Source organism: Emiliania huxleyi (assembly GCF_000372725.1).
Source record: "Emiliania huxleyi CCMP1516 chromosome Unknown EMIHUscaffold_150, whole genome shotgun sequence".
Taxonomy (NCBI): Eukaryota; Haptophyta; order Isochrysidales; family Noelaerhabdaceae; genus Emiliania; species Emiliania huxleyi.
In genome coordinates this window covers 312,871-334,671 of record NW_005201091.1, presented here as the reverse complement: position 1 = coordinate 334,671, position 21,801 = coordinate 312,871, and the positions used below count along the sequence as shown (strand labels likewise).

General features: G+C 64.7%; 7 protein-coding genes across 7 annotated transcripts; 4 read left to right on the top strand and 3 right to left on the bottom strand.

Moving 5' to 3' along the window:
• Positions 1-4,146: 4,146 nt before the first annotated feature.
• Positions 4,147-6,566, bottom strand: EMIHUDRAFT_228827 (hypothetical protein; the record flags this gene model as incomplete). Its single annotated transcript, XM_005786531.1, has 10 exons — positions 4,147-4,161; positions 4,241-4,380; positions 4,447-4,629; positions 4,700-5,117; positions 5,210-5,507; positions 5,531-5,714; positions 5,787-6,050; positions 6,163-6,253; positions 6,332-6,383; positions 6,532-6,566. 10 exons carry the CDS (start codon positions 6,564-6,566, stop codon positions 4,147-4,149), a joined length of 1,680 nt encoding a protein of 559 aa, XP_005786588.1.
• A 776-nt stretch (positions 6,567-7,342) lies between these two features.
• Positions 7,343-8,129, top strand: EMIHUDRAFT_313852 (hypothetical protein; the record flags this gene model as incomplete). The annotated part of the gene is made up of 2 exons (XM_005786530.1): positions 7,343-7,729; positions 7,764-8,129. The coding sequence occupies 2 exons, from the start codon at positions 7,343-7,345 to the stop codon at positions 8,127-8,129; spliced, it is 753 nt and encodes a 250-aa protein (XP_005786587.1).
• Positions 8,130-9,625: 1,496 nt separating this feature from the next.
• EMIHUDRAFT_71457 (hypothetical protein) lies at positions 9,626-9,850 on the top strand (the record flags this gene model as incomplete). Its single annotated transcript, XM_005786529.1, has 1 exon — positions 9,626-9,850. A coding segment is annotated over one exon (225 nt), but the record flags the coding sequence as incomplete, so codon positions are not given.
• Positions 9,851-10,824: 974 nt separating this feature from the next.
• EMIHUDRAFT_228823 (hypothetical protein) lies at positions 10,825-11,466 on the bottom strand (the record flags this gene model as incomplete). The annotated part of the gene is made up of 1 exon (XM_005786528.1): positions 10,825-11,466. One exon carries the CDS (start codon positions 11,464-11,466, stop codon positions 10,825-10,827), a length of 642 nt encoding a protein of 213 aa, XP_005786585.1.
• Positions 11,467-11,812: 346 nt separating this feature from the next.
• On the top strand, positions 11,813-12,364 carry EMIHUDRAFT_228822 (hypothetical protein; the record flags this gene model as incomplete). Its single annotated transcript, XM_005786527.1, has 1 exon — positions 11,813-12,364. The coding sequence occupies one exon, from the start codon at positions 11,813-11,815 to the stop codon at positions 12,362-12,364; it is 552 nt and encodes a 183-aa protein (XP_005786584.1).
• Positions 12,365-12,622: 258 nt separating this feature from the next.
• EMIHUDRAFT_429362 (hypothetical protein) lies at positions 12,623-14,207 on the bottom strand (the record flags this gene model as incomplete). Its single annotated transcript, XM_005786526.1, has 6 exons — positions 12,623-12,675; positions 12,697-13,091; positions 13,364-13,446; positions 13,516-13,620; positions 13,685-13,856; positions 13,893-14,207. The coding sequence occupies 5 exons, from the start codon at positions 14,205-14,207 to the stop codon at positions 12,885-12,887; spliced, it is 882 nt and encodes a 293-aa protein (XP_005786583.1). The 3' UTR covers positions 12,623-12,675; positions 12,697-12,884.
• A 3,180-nt stretch (positions 14,208-17,387) lies between these two features.
• On the top strand, positions 17,388-21,312 carry EMIHUDRAFT_228819 (hypothetical protein; the record flags this gene model as incomplete). Its single annotated transcript, XM_005786525.1, has 3 exons — positions 17,388-18,617; positions 20,706-20,885; positions 21,274-21,312. 3 exons carry the CDS (start codon positions 17,388-17,390, stop codon positions 21,310-21,312), a joined length of 1,449 nt encoding a protein of 482 aa, XP_005786582.1.
• Between the last annotated feature and the right edge of the window lie 489 nt (positions 21,313-21,801).

The following is a 21,801-nucleotide window of genomic DNA, read 5'->3' as shown; positions in this document are numbered from 1 at the left end:
TCACGGGTTAGCCACACCAGCAGCTTGATCAGATCTGCGAGAGCGCCGCTTACGAGGACATGTGCGACACGCTCGTGGGCTTCCCGAGCGCGCGCGGCGCGAGCTCGTTTGTCATCGTGCTCACCGTAACGACGCTCGCCGTGTCGCTTGTCCTCGTCGTCTTAAAGTCCATCAGCGCCATCCGCGCGCCCACCATCCGGCTTCTCTCGAACAGACGCCCCCCGGTGATGGACCTGTCCAAGAAGTGCCACTTCCACGGCTTCATCAGCCACATCTGGTCCACGGGGCAAGACCAGACGCACACCATCGTTCGGCAGATGAAGCTGCTGCTGCCCGAGGCGAGGATCTGGCTGGATGTGGATTGCCTGAAGAACCTCGGAGCCCTCGAGGAGTCGGTCGCCGACGCCACCACCTTCCTCGTCTTTCTGTCAGTGGGCTACTTCAAAAGCCGCAACTGCCGCCGCGAGCTCTACGCGGGCCTCGCCTTGGACCGGCCCTTCATCCCGATTCACGAGGCCGATGTCGAGAAGGGCGGCGCAGCGCTCGAGGTGCTCAAGGCCGAGTGCCGCGCGCACTGCGTCGACGACGCCGGATTGGGCACTTACCCCTCCTACTTAGGGCCGGCCGAGATGGTGTTCCGTATCTTTGAAAAGGAGGACCCGATCCTGTGGGTGCGGGTGAACGCCTTCCAGCTCGAGTCGCTCAAGTCCATCGCGCTGCGCATGCTGAGACACTCCCCGTACTACATGAGAAGCCCCAATATCCTCACCGCGGGCGCGATGGTGCCGGGGGAGGTTCCTCCGTACGCCTTTGTCGGCCCCGTCACCATCCTCGTGTGCCGCGACAACGACGGCGCCTGGTCCGTGGCGGAGGAGGTCCAGGAGGCGGCCAAGACGGGGCGCGCGCTGGCGCCAAAGGTAGCCAAGGACGGCGTCGTGGCCATCCGCGAGGCGGACGACGCGCTCGAGAATCTCGTCGACGATTCTCGTCACGTGCTCCTGCTCTACATGACGGACCGCCTGTGGTACGACCAAGACGGCACCGTCGCGCGGCTGGTGCAGGCGGCAATGGACCGGAAAATCACGATCGCGATGGTGCACGAGCAGACGCCCACCCTCGGAGGCTGCCCCTTCTCCACTTTCTTTCAAGGGCAGACGCCGCAAGTGCTGCTGCAGCCTCCCTACAGCCTCTACAACGCGCTCGCCATACCCCTCTACGGCTCGCCCGAGCACCGGAAGGTGAGCCTGCGCCACGTGCTGCGCCGGATGGGAGCCGCGCCGTGCGATGCGGGACTGCTCTGGCGGAAGCAGAAGCAGCTCCTCCACTTCATGTCGGTGGCACGGCTCGTTCGGCGGCGCCCGCTCCAGCAAGGCGAATCCCGGGATAGCCAGAGTCGCCGAAGCTGGAACAGATATGGCCAGAGCGAGCGGGATAGTGGCCGGCAGAGCTGGAACAGATATGGCCAGAGCGATCGGGATAGTGGCCGGCAGAGCGAGCGCTCGGATCCGGACCAGAGTCGCCTAAGCTGGCAGAGTGGTTACAGTTGGAACAAATGGAACAACACGTGGTCGCGGCGAAGCGCTCGCAGCCGCGAGAGCGCTCGCAGCGGCGAGAGCGCTCGCAGCGAGAGCGCTCGCAGCGAGGCCTCTGTGAGTCGCCATCTTCGCCGATGGCTCGCAGAGTTCCACGCAGAGTCGCCGAGGAGCGCTCGCCGGAGTGGCAAGCAGAGCGAGGGCTCGGATGCGGACCAGAGTCGCCGGCAGAGCGAGGGCTCGGATGCGGACCAGAGTCGCCGGCAGAGCGAGGGCGCAGGCGCCGCCGAGAACCACGTGTTGCATGTAGCCATGCTAGAGGAGCTAGCAACCCCCGGGGCAGCTGCCGGCGTGAGCGGCGCACCGACGGCCGCCAACGCGCAGCCGGTCCTGTCGGCCAAGGCGCGTGGCAAGCAGCGCGCCACGTCGAACACGTCGCCTCCCGTGAGCGCCGGAGGGAGCGCCGGAGGGAGCGCCGGAGGGAGCGCCGGAGGGAGCGCCGGAGGGAGCGACGGAGGGAGCGCCGGCGCGGGGAGCAGCGCGGCCGCGTCGCAGATCCCGGCGACGATTGCGACGGGCGGCGTGGCACGGGACGGTGCCATGGACGTCAAGGTGAGCGTCGAGGAGGAGGAGGAGGAGAAGGGCTGGTTTTCGTGGATGTGGTGAGCGCGCGGTGCAGCTCTGCTACTTGCTTGGGGAGCAGACGGCTCCTGAAAGCTGCCCTCGGCAGGCAGGAGGGCCCGGCGCACAACCCCTTGGTCAACTCACCCTCCACACCCCGTAGTTTGTTCCGATGGCGCCAGCCAGTACGGGGTACCATTCTTTTGATTGATTGATATTCTTCCTGTGATCGTTAACTTCTGAGGTTGTAAATTCTTTTGGGAAGGAATTCAATTTCAAACTCGGGCTGGCCCCCCGCGAAACTCGCGCGTCCCTCCGGACCGAAATGTGTATGGTAGTCCAGCTCCTCGGGTTCGCGACTAAAGAGTCGGCCGCCGCACTCGCCTGCTGGCTCCAGTGGCTCTCTGCAATGGCCACGCGCGACACAACCACCTCCTACGCCGTGCGGCTGCGGCTTCACGCCCACAACGCCTCAAAGGTGGCCAGCCCCGACAGGGGTGCGTTGTGGAAGGCGCGGCTGGCCTGGGTGAGCAGCGTGCTTGGTCGGCCGAGCGCCGACGCCGAGGCCGTCCTGTTCAGCGACCTCGATGTGATTCCGCTGCGGCCATACTCAGCTCTGCTCGACAAGGCTTGCGCCCCCGACAACTCTCCAAAATTCACCAACAGTTGGTATGGAACTGGGCGTCCTGGTATGCTGTCCGACAAGCAGTCTCTTGCAGCCGCCGCAGGTGTATCATCTGAGCAGCGACATCCTGTTCATGCGCGAGATGCCGGTGGACACCTCCGGGAGATCGACTTCTGGGCCGCTTCACAAGTGCCCTCACCGCCCGCTCCCCCCCACGGGCACCATAGGTGAATGCAGGATTCTACGTGATCCCGCGCAACAACGAGCGCACTCGCTGGCTCCTCCAGGAATGGATCCGCGCGAACGATGTTGTCCCTGACGACCAGATCGCGCTGCGCAGGTGCTTCCGACTGACCTCGCTGCCCCACGTCTCAGGCTAGTAGCCATGCTAGCCCTGGCCGCTTCAGGCTCCTTCTCTTTGGTCTCAACAACACCGAGGGGCGAAAGCTGCGGTGGTCGCGACTAACAGGGAGCGAGGTGGGCGGTTTCACGCGCAACTCCGCGAGTAACATGACTTTTGCCTTCCACGCAATCCACGCGGCGACATTGGAGGCGAAGCTTGGTAGGGTGAGGGAGGCGATTGCGGCGAGCGGCACCAGTATGGTCGGCCGCTGTCAGCCGAGCGACTCGGCCGACGCAGATCCCAAGGCTCGCGCGACGCGGTCCCAAGACAATCGCGGGCAACCTGCGGGGGCCGATCCGATGTTTCGTTCCCTCCAGGCGGGGGTGGCCGCGAGCGAGCTGCTGGTGCAACAGATGCTCGCGGCGAGCGGCGAGCGAAGCACCGAATGGCTGCTGCTGCTGAGGAGCTCCGGCGGGGCGGCGCAGCTTCGAGCGCAGCTCACCACCAAGGCGCTCGCAAGCATGGCGGGCGAGAGCGACTTCGTGGTGCGAACGAGACGAGAGCACATCGCCTTCTCCACATGCGACATGGACACACCGCCCATCCTCCGGGCTAGGTGGAGTACTCATCTGAGCTTGTGCGGCCGGTGGCGCGAACGGGCAGCGGAGACCAGAATGCCTCCCAGCCGCTGGCTGCGTGCAGGCATCTGCGGCGGTACCGCGACTCCACAGGCACAAACCACCTCTCGATTTGCCGGACCGATCTGCCCGCGCCGCGCTGGTGGCGAGAGGATCTGCGGGGCGCGAGGTAGAAAGAAGGGAATTAGAGGTCTCGAGGGGCGAATTCCGCATCGACGCGCAGTCCTATCGCCACATCGGCCATACATGGGCGTCAGCCTGATTACCAACTCTCTCTCTCTGTGAAAAAACACACGTACCCAAAGAGCAACAGCAACACGCTCAACGCTCTCACAACCAGCGTCATGCAGACCGGCAGCTCAGCACCGGCAGCTCAGTACATTGAGCTCATGCGGCGCAAATCTTGCTCCTCAGGGGTGGGCAGAGGGGAGACAAAGTGGACGGAGGTGGTCTCGGCAGACTTGATGTGCATGTCCAACACCTTGAGGAAGGCGACCATGAACGTGCGCAGCTCGGCGATGTCGGACAGGCACGCCTGCTTCTCGTCGAGCGTGTCGAGGGGCGGGAAGGAGTTCATGATCATCGCCTTGTACAGCTCCGGCACCACCTCCCAGTCGTAGCCTACTCACGAGAGTCGGCGTCGGTCGCACCCACGAGGGAGCTGCCCCCGCCCCGGGCGACGCCCACCAGCGTCGTCAAGGTAGTCTGCAATCCACTGCCCCATGGCCGCACGCTCCTTTTGCCGCTGCGCGGTCCGATCCGTCTTATCCCGCTTGGCCTCGAGCTCCCTCCGCGTCGCCATGAGGCCGGCGATCTCCTCGAGCTTCTCGTCGCTCGTCACCCACTCTGTGTACAGCTCGCGCAGTTCTCCTATCGAAGCGCAGTGCGAGATGTGGCCGAGTTTTAAGGGAAGCATCGAGCGGGGTCGCCCTCAGCGGACCCAGCTCCTTCGGGGCCTTGCTGAGGATGTCGTTGGCGGCAGTGCAGTCGTCGTGCCACGTGCCCCAATGCAGCCGCACCCGCTCCATCCCCGCCCGCGCACGCGCGCGCTGCACCTCGAACCGGCGACGCATCGGCAGCGACGACCACTCCTGCCACGTGATCGTGTCGTAGTACGAGAGCGGCGGCGCCGACGGCGGCACTGCCTCCTCCTCTGGAACGACCCCCTTGGTGGCGGCTACGGCAGGCGACTCAGCGGCGGGGGGCTTGGGTGTTTTGGGCAGGATCTGCCGGAGGGGCAAGTAGCCGAGGAATGCGAGAAACGAGACGGTGCCGCAGATCGCGAGGCAGAGGACGCTGGCGTGGTCGACGGCGGACCGGCGGTCGGCGTCATCGAGCCCCGTCTGGAGCGAGCCCGTCTGAGGGGGGCGAAGTAAGGACGGGGCGAGCGATCACGGGAGATTCAGATCGACGCGACCGGTCGCACGCATGAGGGAAAAGTGGTGATCACCTGGTAGACGCTGGAGAGCAAGATGGGCGTGATGCAGTTGACTGTGCTCAGGAGTGAGTTCTTCAGGCCGTTGAGCTCGCCAAGTCGGTGCGTCGGCAGGAAGCCAGGGTAGAGGAACATGGACGCGAGCGTCGAGCAGATGCCAAAGACCTGTGATAAGATCCAGATAAAGACGTACCAGCCCATCGCAGTCAGCGACTCGTCGAAATCGACGATGGTCAATAGCCCCAACTGGACGCCAACCTTGACAAGGTTGCCGACGATGCACCACAGCCCGGTTGCCTCCATGAACCCGATCCTACTCGCAGCCGGAGGTGTGACGAGGCGCAGGTCGCGCGCTTGCAGCCAGTACCCAACGCGTCGTGCCTGCTTATCGTGCGCGTCAGGATCACCTTGCCGACATAGATCGAGAAGATGTTGGACCCCATCAGCACGTAGTTTACGACCGCCTCGCGCGCCAGCGGGTATCGGTTGGTGAGGATGGTGTTGCGAGCAAACTTGTTCCCTGCGGCGAGAGCGCGGTCTGTGGCTAGGACCGGCCCTCGCGGGGCCGGCGGGGCGAGGCTGTGGGCTCCACCGTAGTCGCCGAACGCGTCGAGGGAGCCGGCCACAAGGATGATGGTGATCACCAGTCGCTGCGTCCTGGTCATGTCGGGCGCTTTCTTGTTGTCGTCATCGTCGCCCTTGGCCTCCTCCTTCCGAGGCGGCTCGGGGCACAGGCGCTGGACCATGATGGCGGAGCCGGTGGACAGGAGCACGCCCAGCCAGGCGGGGCCAAAGAGAGCCAGGGTGGTGTTCTTGGTAACCGGGCTAGAGTTCGCTATGGCGACCCAGACCGTGCCTGCTCGGCCCAAAAGTGGGTGAGGGGGCATGCTGCGCCCAGCAGGCGAGCCCGCTGTGGCACGGCGCGGCGTGGGCGTTGGGCGTGGCCCTCTGTGTGTGACTCCACTCACCGATGAGCGATCCGCCCATGGCGCCAAACAGGAAGAAGTTCATCATGGTAGGCATCACTGTGCTCCGGAACTCGAGAGGGTCGTGGATGTCCTGGAGGGGAGCACCGTGTCAGGACGCTTCGGCGAGAGGATGCAGCTTCTCTCGCACCTGTAGATAGGCCGAGATGACCCCTCGAATGCCTGAGAAGAGGCCGTTGACAAAGTTTGCGCTGAGGAACATCCTGTGCAGGCGGCGGCTGCGTTGACGGCATGCCACTCCTCCCCACTGTCGGCCCCGTCATCTCACAGTGTGTGAGAGCCCCGGTGTGAAGAGTGCGCAAGGGGTTGACAGCATGCCATCAACAACTCGTGCGCGGGCCAGCGGCGCACCAGTAGTTTCGGACCCAGAAGCCCGCGACAAACATGAGGACGTACGAGACGACACCACCCAACAGGCAGAGCAGGATCACGACCTGAGGGCGTGTCAGGATCTGTCATGGTTCTTGCGTGCCGTTGTGCTGCCCGAACGGGCAGAGCTGGTTCCGCGCCTTGCGCCCAAATCTATCCGACGCCCAGCCAGAAATGTAGTTGGAGAAGATGCCGCCAAACATGTTTGCCACGACCATGAGGTTGATTGCCATTGCGTAGTCCAGCGCGGGCGGATGCGACGTGCTCAAGAAGGGCACCTCAAAATCAGTTGCAGGGAACGCGCCAGGCACCTCACCCATCGGCGTGGCGCCGGGAGCGTTGGCACACATAAGTGGCGCGCCGCCCTGGAGGAGGACGGCGCCGCTCAGATCGATGAAGGCCGCGGTGAAGAGGACCCACTTGGTGCGCACCTATCGCAGAGGCATGCCCGCTGAGGTGTGCACCGGACGTGCACGTGGCGGCAAGAGCGGACGGCTCTCACCTTGATGTTCGCCTCGCTCACGAGCTTGACTTGAGGTTTGGTGATCTTCTTCTTAAAGATTCTTCGCCGCTTCGTCTTTGTAAGCTTGGCGGAGGTGAACATGTGCGCTCGATCGACGCAGCGCCGGGCGCGTCGCAGGGGTATTACCGAGTTTTGGGCGGGCGGCGAGGATTTGGACCCCCCGGTCGCTACCTCAACGCGGCCAGCATGCTCAGGCTTTCCCCGATCCGCTACCTCAACGCGGCCAGCATGCTCAGGCTTTCCCCGATCCGCTACCTCAACGCGGCCAGCATGCTCAGGCTTTTCGTGGGACTCGCTGCTTTCACATCCACAATTCCTGCGCGTCGGTTCGGTGGGCACGACGGCGCCACGGGCCTGGCTATCGACAAAGAAGCGGTGAAAACGGCTGGGGGCGCTTTGGTCGCAGCCTTCGAGAGCTGTCTCGGCGCGGATCCATCGGCCATCGGCGTGGTGTTGGACGTGGGCGCGAACGACGGCCGGTGGAGTGCCAAGCTGATGACCTCGATGGCCGCGAGCGTGCGGAGGCGGACGCGCCTGCTCATGTTTGAGCCGCAACCACGTTTTGTCAACGCCCTGGCAGCCATCACGAATCGGTTCGAGCCTTCACTTGCCGGTGGCCGCGTGGACGCGGGCGGCCAACCTGACGTTCCATTTAGCGTTTGGCAATAGCGAGACGGCACCCCTGTCCAAGGAAAATGCCCGACGCTTCGGGAGGTCCAAGGCCATTACAATTCGCTCAGTTGACCTCGCTCGGTTGATGTGGGACAAGCTAGCGGGCAAGTCGTGTGCGCTGCTCAAGCTGGATGTGGAGGGCGCGGAGTACCGTCTCATCCCGCATCTGCTCGTCACCGGCGCGCTCTGCCTCCCCACCCACCTGCTCCTCGAGTGGCATCTCAACTCCGTGCCGGAGCGGGAGCGCCTTGCCGCACTCGCCCAGCGGCTCTCGCTACCCGCCGCACTCGACGCGTGCGCTACGCCGCCACGGGCGCTCGTCAACGACGACGAGGCGCAGAACAACCTCTACACCCGCGTGCCCGGCCTCGACCCACCCCGCTAACGCAAACACTCACGCTCGACGCCGTCGCGCATGGTTCAGACGCTCGCCGACTTTGTTGGCAATCTCGGCAACATCGAGGAGGTGAACTGGGACTCGCGCTGCAGCCGCACACTTGTCAGATCAGCATCGGCGCCCATGCTATCGAGCACCGAATGCGAGTACCACGGGGACTCTCACTCGGACTGCCTCTCCATCTCCTCCCTCCTTGCTCGAAGCGTCGACTCGCACTCGGCACCGCCAACTCGATCGCCCTCAGCCATCGAGCGCAGGCGCTCCCTTCGTCGCTTTCTCGAGAGCCGCTCCGGGACCGGCTCGAGTGTCAATATGAGTGTACGGTGTGAGCCAGACCTCTCGGAGAGCGGGCTGCCTTTGCCTCACACCGACATCTTTGATTTTGTGGCGTGAGGAGGAAGCCGAGGGCGGCCTCGTCTCGGGCGTCGAGGTTGCCTGCGCCGCGCGGGAGACCGGTGCGTGTCAACGGGCTGGACTCGTTGCCTTGGTTCGAGCGAGGCTGCATCTCGCTGGTATTCGTTTGGTTGAAGGTAGCAGCTTCAGAGCCATCGAGAGGGGCTGCTTGTGGTGCGAGCAGTGGGCGGCGGGGTGGGTCATTCAATGAGCGGTTTGAGCTGCCTGCGTCGCGCGAGAAGATCCATATCTCCCCATATCTCCCCCATATCTGCTCCATATCTCCCCCATATCTCGACTGCCTGCGTCGCGCGAGAAGATCCATATCTCCCCATATCTCCCCCATATCTGCTCCATATCTCCCCCATATCTCGACTGCCTGCGTCGCGCGAGAAGATCCATATCTCCCCATATCTCCCCCATATCTGCTCCATATCTCCCCCATACCTCGACTGCCTGCGTCGCGCGAGAAGATCCATATCTCCCCATATCTCCCCCATATCTGCTCCATATCTCCCCCATATCTCGACTGCCTGCGTCGCGCGAGAAGATCCATATCTCCCCATATCTCCCCCATATCTGCTCCATATCTCCCCCATATCTCGACTGCCTGCGTCGCGCGAGAAGATCCATATCTCCCCATATCTCCCCCACATCTGCTCCATATCTCCCCCATATCTCGACTGCCTGCGTCGCGCGAGAAGATCCATATCTCCCCATATCTCCCCCACATCTGCTCCATATCTCCCCCATATCTCGACTGCCTGCGTCGCGCGAGAAGATCCATATCTCCCCATATCTCCCCCACATCTGCTCCATATCTCCCCCATACCTCGACTGCCTGCGTCGCGCGAGAAGATCCATATCTCCCCATATCTCCCCCACATCTGCTCCATATCTCCCCCATATCTCGACTGCCTGCGTCGCGCGAGAAGATCCACATCTCCCCATATCTCCCCCATATCTGCTCCATATCTCCCCCATATCTCGACTGCCTGCGTCGCGCGAGAAGATCCATATCTCCCCATATCTCCCCCATATCTGCTCCATATCTCCCCCATATCTCGACTGCCTGCGTCGCGCGAGAAGATCCATATCTCCCCATATCTCCCCCATATCTGCTCCATATCTCCCCCATATCTCGACTGCCTGCGTCGCGCGAGAAGATCCATATCTCCCCATATCTCCCCCACATCTGCTCCATATCTCCCCCATATCTGCTCCATATCTCCCCCATATCTCGACTGCCTGCGTCGCGCGAGATGATCCATATCTCCCCATATCTCCCCCATATCTGCTCCATATCTCCCCCATATCTCGACTGCCTGCGTCGCGCGAGAAGATCCATATCTCCCCATATCTCCCCCACATCTGCTCCATATCTCCCCCATATCTCGACTGCCTGCGTCGCGCGAGAAGATCCATATCTCCCCATATCTCCCCCACATCTGCTCCATATCTCCCCCATATCTCGACTGCCTGCGTCGCGCGAGAAGATCCATATCTCCCCATATCTCCCCCACATCTGCTCCATATCTCCCCCATATCTCGACTGCCTGCGTCGCGCGAGAAGATCCATATCTCCCCATATCTCCCCCACATCTGCTCCATATCTCCCCCATATCTCGACTGCCTGCGTCGCGCGAGAAGATCCAGCAGACGGTGGCGAAGAGGCCGAAGACGTCCCCCGCCACGCAGAGCGAGTTGAGGGCGAGAGTCGGGCGGTGGAGGGAGAAGGAGACGACCCACCTGCGGGAGATATGGGGAGATCTGGGGAGATCTGGGGAGATATGGGGAGAAGGAGACGACCCACCTGCGGGAGATATGGGGAGATCTGGGGAGATATGGGGAGATATGGGGAGAAAGAGACGACCCACCTGCGGGAGATATGGGGAGATATGGGGAGATATGGGGAGAAAGAGTCGACCCACCTGCGGGAGATATGGGGAGATATAGGGAGATATGGGGAGAAAGAGTCGACCCATCTGCGGGAAGGTGCTCGGAAGGTGCTCGGAAGGTGCTCGGAAGGTGCTCGGAAGGAGCGGGCAGGGCTGCTGCAGGGCTGCGGCCGAGGGGTGGCCGAGATGAGGTGCGGTGCAGCCGAAAGAGCTAGCCGAGGTGCAGAGGAGGTGCGGCCGAGGAGTAGCCGAGAGTGCGGCTGAGAGTGCGGCCGAGGTGCGGGCAAGGAGTATGTGAGGTGAGGAGTGAGGGTGTGCGTGGACGAACCCCTTGGTCACGATGACGATGACTGAGAGGAAGATGGAGGTGATGGCGAGCGGGGAGTAGTCGCCTAGCGCGCGTCCAAGGGACGTGTCCAAGGGGCGTGTCCAAGGGACGTGTCCAAGGGACGTGTCCAAGGGAGTGTGGCGGGCGGGTGGCGGGTCGCGCCGGTCCACATGATGTGCGCCGTCTGCAGCACGCACTGCGGCACCGCCTCCAGCACCGCCTCCGCGAGGAAGCCCGAGTGAGCCGCGAACTTTGCGCGAAACACCAGCCACAGCGAGTCGCCCGATGCCGGGCAGACTTGCGCCGACGGCTGCAGGCCGATGGCGCGCATCGCGAGGGCGAGGGAAGGCCAGTGGAGCGACTCGACCCACGAGAAGAGCGGGATCAGCTGGGCGAGCGGCAGCGCCGCCAGGAAGACGAGTAGCCGCTTCCCGTCGCTCAGGTGACTCGCAAACGATGACGTGAAGATGAGTGCGTAGGATGCCTGCGCGACGGCAAAGATGCAGCACGAGGCGATAAAGAAGCCGACGTGGCCATCCTGCGCAAATTTGATCGTCACGAGGATGTCGAGCACAATGTCACTCACAGAGAAGGCAATCGTAAGCGCGTCGTGTGCATAAAGGAGCGCATCCCACGTGCTGCCTCGCCGCCGCCGAGACACGCGCTCAGCGCCGCTTGCTTGCGATTCTAAGGATGGTGACGCCATTCAGTTGGCAACAGGGCGACGGCAGAAGCAATGCAGATGGACGGACGTGGAGGTGCCGTCGCCGCGCGGCTCTCGGCAAAGGCCCCAAGGAGTGGCCAGCACTTTGTGTCGGGCGCAGCGAAATTTCTTTCTCCCACGTTCTCCCTCCCTTCCCCTGCCCCTGGCTGCTGGCCGCGCCGCGGCTTGGAAGAAAGAAAGAACCGGAAAGAAAGGAAACGAAAAAAGAAAGAAAGAAACGAACCCGACTCAAAGTGTGGTTGCCGTCGCCCTCAGGAGACGATCAGCTCGACTGTCCGCCCGCACTGTGTTGCCGGCTCGGAGCTCGCTTTAGAACAAACAGTGCCGCATGCAGCTCTCCAGCCTCCTGACGTCGCCGCTGCTGCTCGCGCTGCCCGTCGCCTTCCTCGCCGGGCGGTGGTCGGCCGCAAACAAGCTGCCGCCGCCGATCAAGCTTGGGAGAGTCGAGCCGGATGTCGTCAGGCATCTCTACTCTCCGCCGGCCGCGCACGGCGTGGTGAGCATCCCTTCGGTCGTGCGGGACGCGAGAGGCGCGGTGCACAACCTCATGATCGGCAGCTTTCGTTTCAACGTGCTCGAGACCCGAGCCGGCGTCGCGAGGTCGGGAGACGTCCACCGTTCCGACCAGCTGGACTTCGTCTTCAAGGGCCGAGTCAGCGTGACGACAAGAGAGGGAGGCGTCGACGTGACGCGCAATTATGGCGCGGGCGATTTCCTCGTCATCCCGGCGTTCGTGCCTCACATCTTCCGGTTCCTCAACGAAACGGTGATGGCCGAGTGGTGGTCCGGGCCGTTTGAGGCGCGGTACTACCGGCCGTATCGCGCCGAGGTGGACGGGAGTCTGCAGCGCGCGCGGGGGGCGACTCAGTTGAGGGAATAGCGGAGGTTTCATTCAGATGCGTCACGGCTTACGCTACGCTAGCCGCCTTAGCATGGCCGACCATGTGGTTCTGGCGCGTTGTTGCGCACGTTCTTTGGGACCTCGCTGCCGCCTGCTGAGTGCTGGGCTGAGTGTGCGGAGCGCGGCGTGGGCGCGGGAGCGCGAGGCGGGCATGATGGCTGGCGGGGCGAGAGCGCGGCGCGAGTGCTCTGGGGCTGACCCGATCTGGATTTCTTTTTCTTACCCTGGAACACACTATACACATAATCATAAACACATAAATGGCGGCTGTGCCGTACAGTGTAAGCCTGGTGCCTGCCCGAGAGGTACGGCCCGAGCTCTGCCCTCGCCCACCACGAAAGAAGAGACGGGACTCGGGAGCAGCGAGACGCGAAAGCCGAGAAACACGCACACAGAGGTGACGGCGCAGCGTAAAAGACCACGGCCCCACACGCCAGAGATACCTTGTCCCTTGAGGAGGAGTGCATACCCATACACCGCTGTATCCCTAGTCGTGCCATCACCCCGTGGCAAAGATAGAGGGCGGGTCGTCCAGCACCGTCGAGTAGTCGCACGACTTGCCGCCGAGGGAGGCGAAGAGGCTGCCCGGCGAGTCGGTGACGGCGCCTTCGCCCTCGGGGCGGCTGGCCAGGTCGAGGCTCAGGTCGGCGGCGGCGGGCTCGGTGAGGGCGGCGCAGCACACGCGCGCCACGTCTGCGCGAGGCACCTGCCGCGGCGAGAGGGGGCGGCGGTGGAGGGGGCGGAGTGTGGGCTCGAGCCCTCTGCTCTCAGCTCTCGGCGCGGCTGGCCGCGGTGAGGCGGAGGCGTTGGTGAGAGTGGAGAGAGAGAGTGGGAAGATGCCCACGGACAGCAGAGAGAAGCCGAGGTGCACGACGCCGGCAGCGGCTGCCGCGGCCAAATGAGGTGCGGTGCGAGGGTTTGGTGTCCTGCAAAGGGCTCGGTGTGAGGCGAGGGGCCTCGGTGTTGTGTGCCGTGCGCCTGGCGGAAGGCTTGGCCGAGCAGCTCGTCGTCGACGCCGACGGTGAGCTCGCGCGCGCCGGCCGGCTTGTCGACGAGTCCACCTGTACTCAGACGCGCCACTTTGTCACGGGCAGGTAGAGAGGCAGCCAGGCAAGCAGGCGAGGGTTCGCCGGGGTGGATAATGGTATACTCGAGGCCCGAGGAGATGAGGTACCGCTCCGCCTTCCGCTTCCAGAGCAGTATGTCGCCGCCAGAGCCGTCCTCGTCGCTCTTGCCTAGTGGCGCACGCCGCGGACACTCATGCGCGCGGCCGGGAGGCTCCCGATCCGTCCTCTGCACGCTCGCCGATCGAGTTGAGGAAGTTGTCGGGCTGCGTCCCTCCCATGCTCGACACAAACACGAATCGCTTCACGCCGGCCGCCTTGGCCGCGTCGATCTGCAGCTTCGCTCCGAGCCAGTCGACCTCCTCGGGCGTGCCGCCAGGAGCAAACTTGAACTTGGGCCGGCCCGGCTCGGCGCGGCGGAGGACGACCTTCTTGAAGAGCACCTTGGCGATCGAAAAGGGCAGGATCTGCGGCACGGCGGAGGTGCAGAGCACGACGCTGTCGCATCCAGCCATCGCAGCGGCGAGAGCGGCGCCGTCAGTTACGTCGGCCCGCACAATCTCGGCGTCGTCCGCACCGCCAACCTTGCGCAGCGCCTTGACGGCCTTCTTGCTCCGGACCAACCCAACGGGAGCAAAGGACGCGCTCTCCTTGAGCTGCTGGAAGACGAGCTTGCCAGTGCGGCCACCGGCGCCGGTGACGAGCACCTTGAGGGCGGAGCTGCTGGACGCGACGAGGAGCAGCAAGAGGTGATTCATTCTCCACAGGAGGCTGGGTTCGGGCTCCAAGCCGGGTAGGGAGTCTAGCGACGCCCAACGCGTGCCGGGCACAGCCTTTCGGCTCGTGAAGGGTCGGTTTTATTATACACGTGAAGGGTCGGTGCAGCGTTCGTGACCCCCTCCCTGCGCCCTGGAACACCCACGTACTCTCCCGCGCCATCCATCATCTTCCTCGCTTTCGGCTCCTGCCTTACCACCACCGGGAGGCGGCCAGGGATCATAGACTCGGTCGAAAGACCCAGGCCGCCCAGGATTGGCTCCTGTCTGTGCCTCTCTGTCTGGACAGGGTGGTGGCCCGCCATACAACGACCCCTGGAATTGCGCTTTTGTGTGAGCTCTGTGTGGAGTGTCTTGATCTGCTAACAACAAACCCTTCTCAATAAGAAAGCCTAAGGAAACAGTTCATTATAACTCCTCCGGGATGATGAGGTGGATGAGATTCCCGTTTGAGGGCGGATCACGCCGTCGCGCGTCCTTCACAACCCACCGCAAAGATGCCTTCACTGCCATCGCCCGGTCCCCTAGCCCCGCTTGCAAGCGACTGGTCCCACAGTCACAGCATCAGAGGCATCCCGCCCATCTGGAATAGCCTGACGGGCCGCTGCTACAGCCAGAAATCTGAGCGAGCCGCCGCAAGGAATTGGTCGCGCACGTGCCCATTTGCCATGACAACACTGCCACCATCGGAGCTTCGCCTTTACCGGGGCCTGCCAAACAGGCCGTGCCGCGGCTTGCAGCAGAGCGGTTTCGTCGGTGTTGGCAGCCCGTCGGTTGGTCAGGTCTGGGCCGCGCTGAGACGGAACCTCAGCCGAGAGGCGGCCGGCAGCAGAATTTGGGAGACCGCTAGCACGAGATTTTCGGGGACGCCGTCGCGATCGGGGCCGGAGGGCAGCAGCTCTGCCATCGCCCTCGGGCAGTGGCTCGCAGTGACTGCCGCCGCCGCTGGGCGCGACAACGCGACGATCTGTGAGGTCAGAGTGGCATCTTCACACATAACAACGACTCTCCCACGGCTTCGCTGTCACACACACATAGTGCAGCAGGGAGCAGCACGAACGCGCGACCGACGACGTCAGCGCGCGCTGCGACGAGATTGGCACTGATTAGGTTGGACTCAACTCAGGGGTCAGCGCGGTGGCCTGGCTGTGCACCCACCCTCACGCGCGCTTCCACTCCTTTGATATTGTGCGATACGACCTCACGCGAGCGGCCATCCGATTCCTCTCTGCAGCCTTTGGAGCACGCTTTGCAGGCGAGGAGAGAGTTCCGCCCGCAAAGCCATCGCCTAGGCTACACTGTTGGAGTGCCACTGACGCCTCGGTGACGGTTGCAGTCACAGCCGGGCCTTCGGAATCGACCCTGCCCCTCGCCGTCGGCGAGGTCTCACTCCGATGCGACGTTAGCTCCATCGACGGTGGGCACGATGAGTCGACCGCGCGGCGTGACTTGACGAGCACGCGACAGCTAGCGCGGGGCCGACCTGCGCTCGTGACGATGGACAACGTCCGAGCGTTTGTGCGCCCTCCGTTGGACACTGCAGCCGGCAAGCCTGACCGGAGCTGCCACCTACCTAGGTGCGCTGCATGCCCGAGTGGTGCGAGGGGCCGACGAACGCGTGGCGGGCGGCGGTGGCTGCGGGGGAGGTGCAAGAGCTGGGCTGCCAAGTGTGGGACTGCTGCGAGGGATGGTGCTGGGGCGAGATGCGGTAATAAATAAATAAATAAAACAGACATCCCAAGCTAGATGCGGTGATACTGGCGCCGAGGATTTTCGAGTTCTTTTTTTTTGGCGGCGGCCGCTCTCGCCTCCTCGCTCTCGCCTCCTCGCTCGCCGCGTTCGCCGCACAACGGCTCTCGATGCACGGCACAGCCCTCCCTGCTGCCGTCGCGCCTGCTGCGCTCGTGGCGGCGGTCGCCGTCGGCTACATCCTCGGCAAGCGCGGAGGCCGGCAGCGGCCGAGGAGTGCGCCGACAACGCAGTGCGCTTGCGGGGCCAGCCTGCACGGCTTCTCTGACAATGCACGCGAGAGACACTATGCGAGCGCTCGGCACAGGCGCAACATCCGGCTCATCGCGCGGTGCGCAAAGATCGTCGTCGCCGAGAACTGGGGCGAGTACCGCAATGCGATAGCGCACTGCGTGCGCGAGACGGACACGGTGCTGGAGGTGGGCTGTGGAAACGGCGTGACCACCAGCCTGCTCTCGCAGACAGCCGCTCGCGCCGTCGGGTGGACCTCTCCGCGCCGCTCATCGACGAGGCGCGCCGGCGGTTCCCGTCGCTCGAGTGGCACTCGATGGACGCGAGGCGAGCCGGAGACCTCGCCAAGCTCGCCCGCTTCGACGCGATCTTTGTCGACCTGAACGGCAGCCGCGAGCTCGAGACGCTCTGCCCTCTCATCGACGCGTACGAGGCGGCGCAACACAGTCATAGTCGCCCAAACCCTCGGCACAGAGACGGGAAAGGCATCGCGTGTTGTCCACGAGCACACCACAGCTATAGCCTCACGACCGTCACTGGCCGAAACGGTCCTCGGGCTGCACCGGGTAGGCGACGATGCGTCCATCCGTCATCGTGGTCAAGTCGAACAAGCTCAAGCACCTCGTATCCAAGTGCAAGAGCGTCGAGGCCCTGATCCGCGACGGCGGCCCACGCGGCGGAGGCGGGCCGGAGCCAGCGTCGACCGCGACCGGCCCGGCGTGTAGACCACGGCGGTACCGGCGCGGGAGCTGATCTCCCCGCTCTGCGACAGAGTCTGCTGTGTTGATGTTTTCGTTGTTTGATGTTTCCGAATCTATGCGGTCCGGCTTTTGAAAATTTTCATTTTGTTTTTGAATGTGTTGGATGAGCCGCATTGAATGTGTTGGATGCCTGTTCTCGCTGTTGGATGAGCCAAACCTCATTTCGATGATTCGAGATGCACACACTGCTCACTGGAAGTAGGGGAAGCGAGGCCGTAGTCGCCCTGTCCACCCTCGTGATTGGCGGCCAGGGGGCCGACGAAAGTGGTGGGATCTCGCCCACGCCCTTCTGGCGGTGTGCCGCCGCACGCCCTTGCATGTCTGTGTCAAACTGAAAAAACGGGTCTGTGCGACGTAACCGTCCGTCCTCGACAAGTCTCTGGCCTACGCGTGGCTGTCCTGGGCCTGTCCTCGACAGGACATGGACTGCTCCAGTGCCTGCCCCGATGCCGCGCCCTTTGACACAACCTCTGAGGACGTGGTTCACTTTCTCGTCGGTTCAGGCTCGACTGCCATGAGTGCCCGCGCGAGCATAGTCCCGGCCGACTCCTTGCTTGGCACGTTGGTGCGAGATGTGAGCGGCAACGCGCCACTCTTGCTGCCGGACCGCGACCCTGAGTTTATGAGACTGCTGCTGAGCTTTTGGGCCGAGGATGATCATCAACCCCCGCTCCGAGCCAGTCGGTATCGCGTTCTCGTCGGCTCGAGTCAGCAGCGCCACCTGCGCGCCGCGCTGGAGGAGACGCGCGTCACGTGCTTCAGCCGTGAGGGTTACGCAGAGGCCGCGCCGGTGCCCTGCACCGGCCTGGGCCTACCGGCTGAGGAGGAGCCAGCGGCAGCTTTCGAGCTGGCGACTCTAGGGCCCACCGTCCTTAACGAGGTGCGCGTTCGCGCTGTGGAGTGCGTGGCCGCCTCGACGCCGCTGTGGGCGGGCGGAGAGGCGGTGGAGGACTGGTCGCTCTTCGAGGCGGACGGCGAGCCGGTGGCGGAGGCGGCGGCCGAGGCAGGACTTTCCGTCGCGTCGCTCACGCTCGAGCCCCACGAGGTGCCCGCCGGAGCGGGCTTCGCGCCGTTTCCTCGCACCGTGCCCAGCTTCAGGGTGCTCGGCTGTGCTGGAGGCAGCAGCGAGTGGACGGAGCTCGGCGCGCAAGGCGGCGCCGAGGGCCTACCCGAGGCGCGGCTTTTGCTGGTGCGCAACGCGCCACGCCGCCACTTGTGCACCGGCGAGCTGCTCGCCGCCCTGCTAGCGCTGCCGCGCAGCTTGTGCTGGGCCGAGGCTGAGGCCCACCGCTGCGCGTCGCTCACGCTCTCGCTGGCGCGCGCGAGCCTCGAGAGCAAAGGCAAGCTCAAGACGTTCCTGGGACACACGGCGGGTAGCACACGACTCCTGCTCCGGGCGTGGCCGGGCAAGGACGCAGTGCAGGCGCAGGCAGCGTGGTGGCTCGCCTCGGAGCTGGCCGAGGGGCACATGTACACCGAGCCCGAGCTCTACGCGCTCATCGAGGCGGCGAGCTCCTACCAGCCCGACCTGGGCACAATCCGCAAGGAGCTCCACCGGCGCGGTTGCCTCGAGCCGCCTGAGATCGTGCAGAATGCTGACCGGACTACCTCGACGTACTACCGCGTGGCTCCGCTGGAGCGGATGCGCGAGGTGCTCGAGGCGTGCTTTCCGGAATTCTGCACGAGCGCGCCGACCCCGCGCCACCGCCTGCAGCCACGCCGCTGACGCCAACCCCCGCCGACCTCTGAGCCCTCGCCGCCGCCTCCTCTGCAGCCACCCTCGCCCCACCCCCGCCGCTACTTCCACCTTCGCGGCAGCAGCAACGGCCTTGGCCCGCCCCTGCCGGCCTCGCGCGACCGCCTGCAGCTGGCTTGTCGATTGACCTGGTGTGCGGTGACCGGCGGAAGAGGCTAGAGGGAAGACCGGTGTGCTGACGAGCGACGTGAGTTTTTGTGGGGACTGCGTATCTGGAAGAAAAGGCGGGCCAGGCCGCAGGCGCGCGAGGCGGAGGCGCCCCCCCCGCCCCCCCGCACGCACGTTCGCACACATGTGGTTCTGCACAAAGATCGCATGGCCGATCATAAATCTCTTCCGTCCCGGGGTCGTCTCTCTCTACTCTCCTACGTCGCAGGTGGTGGATAGGCACGTGGGCGACGCGGAAACACAGAGCCTTGCACCCTCTCGCCTTTTCAATTTCATCACTGCCCCGGCGCCCACACCTCGATCTTCTTGGGCAGCAGCTGGTTCGACAGGTCCTCTCCGTGGCCTAGGCAGCCGTGTTCGCCCTTGCCCCATGTGAAGACGGGGCCGTCGTCGGTGATGGCGAGGCTGTGGTCGGTTCCCGCCGACACAGCGACGACGCGCTGGTCAGCCAAGGCCTCGACCTTCTTGGGCAGCAGCTGGTCCTGCTCGTCGCCGTGGCCCAGCTTGCCAAAGCCTCCCCAGCCCCAGCTCCAGACGGCGCCGTCGGCGGTGAGGGCGAGACTGCGGTGCTGTCCAGCAGACACAGCGACGACGCGCCGGCCAGCCAAGGCCTCGATCTTCTTGGGCAGCAGCTGGTTGTGCTGATCGCCGTGGCCCAGCTTGCCATAGCTTCCACTGCCCCAGCTCCAGACAGCGCCGTCGGCGGTGAGGGCGAGGCTGTGGATGCTATTAGCCGAGACAGCGATGACGCGCAGGCCAGCAAACGCCTCGACCTTCTTCGGCAGCAGCTGGATGTGCTGGTCGCCGTGGCCCAACAGGCAGAGTCCACGGCCCCAGCTCCAGACGGCGCCGTCGGCGGTGAGGGCGATGCAGTGGATGTCTGCAGCCGACACAGCGATGACGCACCGGCCAGCCAAGGCCTCGACCTTCTTTGGCAGCGACTGGTGCTGCTCGTCGCCGTGGCCCAGCTTGCCATCATCTCCTTCGCCCCAGCTCCAGACAGCGCCGTCGGCGGTGACGGCGAGGCTGTGGTACGATCCAGCCGACACAGCGACGACGCGCTGGCCAGCCAGCGCCTCGATCTTCTTCGGCTGCCACTGGTGCTGCCCGTCGCTGTGGCCCAACCGGCCGTAGGCTCCCCAGCCCCAGCTCCAGACGCCGCCGCCGGCGGCGAGGGCGAGGCTGTGGTAATCTCCAGCCGCCACCCTCACGGCGCGCTCGCCGCCCAGCGTCGACGGGAGGCGGGTCGGCGTGTTGAGCCGCGCCACGCCCTCGCCGTGGCCGAGCAGGCCTGGCCCCCCCTCGCTGCCGCACGACGAGAGCCGCCCCTCGCCGTCGATGAAGAGGCTGTGCCGATTGCCTGACGCCACCCTCGCCGGCGGGTTGGACTCGCGCAGCAGCGCCGAATAGCACAGCCACCGCACAGGGCAGCCCTCGCCCTCCGGCAGCGCCGGCAGCTCGAAGCCGCGCTCTTGCGCCCACAAGCGGATGGCCTCCAGCGCAAGCGAGGCGTGGAAGAGCAGCGAGACGGCCGCGACGCGAGCGATGTCGGCGGGGTCGCAGCGAGAGAGGGCGCGTAGGAGGAGCTCCGTGGGGAGGTCGAGGAGGCGGGTGGGCGGCGGCGTGTCTGGGGAGGGCGCGGCGGAGGAGGCGGAGGCGAGGCGGCGCGAGCGGCGGCGCGGCGGGGTGGACATCGCGCAGAAGAAAATTCTCGGGTCGCAGCACGGCGTGGCGGTGTGTGTTTGTGGTGGCTCTAAAAATTAAAAAAAGAAAGTGCGCCGCGCCTTGATGGAGGCAGCAGCCGCCCGATCAGAGGTCGCGACGCTGGCATCCAGCAGCGAGCTGGACGGCGGACTCGTCCTATTCGTCAACAGGCGGCACGTGTTGCACGTTTGGGCGTGGTGGTGGGATAGCGACAGCATCCACCTCCACCTAGCCCCGACCGAGTCGTCGGATGATCGGCCGCTGAAGCAGCTGCGATGCCTGGCCAAGTCGGTCGAGGCTGCGCTCGGAGGCGGTGGCGGCCACGACGCGGCGCAGGCGGCGACGGCGGCGGAGCGGCTGCTTCGACCTGCATGGTGCGAGATGGTGCGCAGCGGACGACGCTCGGGCTCTGTCTGCGGCGGCGAAACGAGCGGCTGCGAGGAGAGCACGCTCGCAGTGCAGGTCGTGGAGGAGGAGGGCGGCGTGGCGCCCATCCGTGTCGGCCGCTACCACGCTGGCGCCGATCGCGCGCCTCGCTCCACACTGCAGGCCTAGTCTCTCTCTTTGACTCTCTCTCTCCTCTCTGTCTGCCTCCGTCTTTCTCCCATCTTGGTTTGTGTGCTTGTGTTGGAGTCTCCCTTCCCCTCGCACGCTCACCGCTGCTTCCCCCTCGCCGCAGATCCTCGAGCGCGACGGGCGTGCGCCCGGCTCTCAGTGACAGGGACCGCCTGCACGTCACATCCAGGACACGTCCATGACATGTCCGAGACACGCCCGTAGGCTCTCAGCTCACAGACGGCGGCGGGCTGAGCGCGTGTGCGACGGGCGACCTCGACGCGGCGCGAGCTCTCCACGCCACCGGCGGCTGGTCCGCGCTGCATGCGGTCGACAAGCACGGCTCGACGGCCCTGATGCGGAGCGCGGTGTCTAGGAAGTGTCTCGGAAGTGTCTAGGAAGTGTCTAGGCTCGACGGCGCTGATGTGGAGCGCGAGCTACGGGTGACGGGCATGTGGCGGGCTTGGGTCGTGTCCTCGGACACGTCCATGACATGTCCGAGACATGTCCTCAGGCACGGGCACGTCGCGCGGTGGCTGCTCGAAGACGTTGGCGTCGACATCGACGCACGCAACAAGGCGCCGCTCCCCGCATGTGCATGTGTCGGCGCGCCCACGTCTCGCCTTCCCTTCCCGTCCCCTCGCCCCCCCCC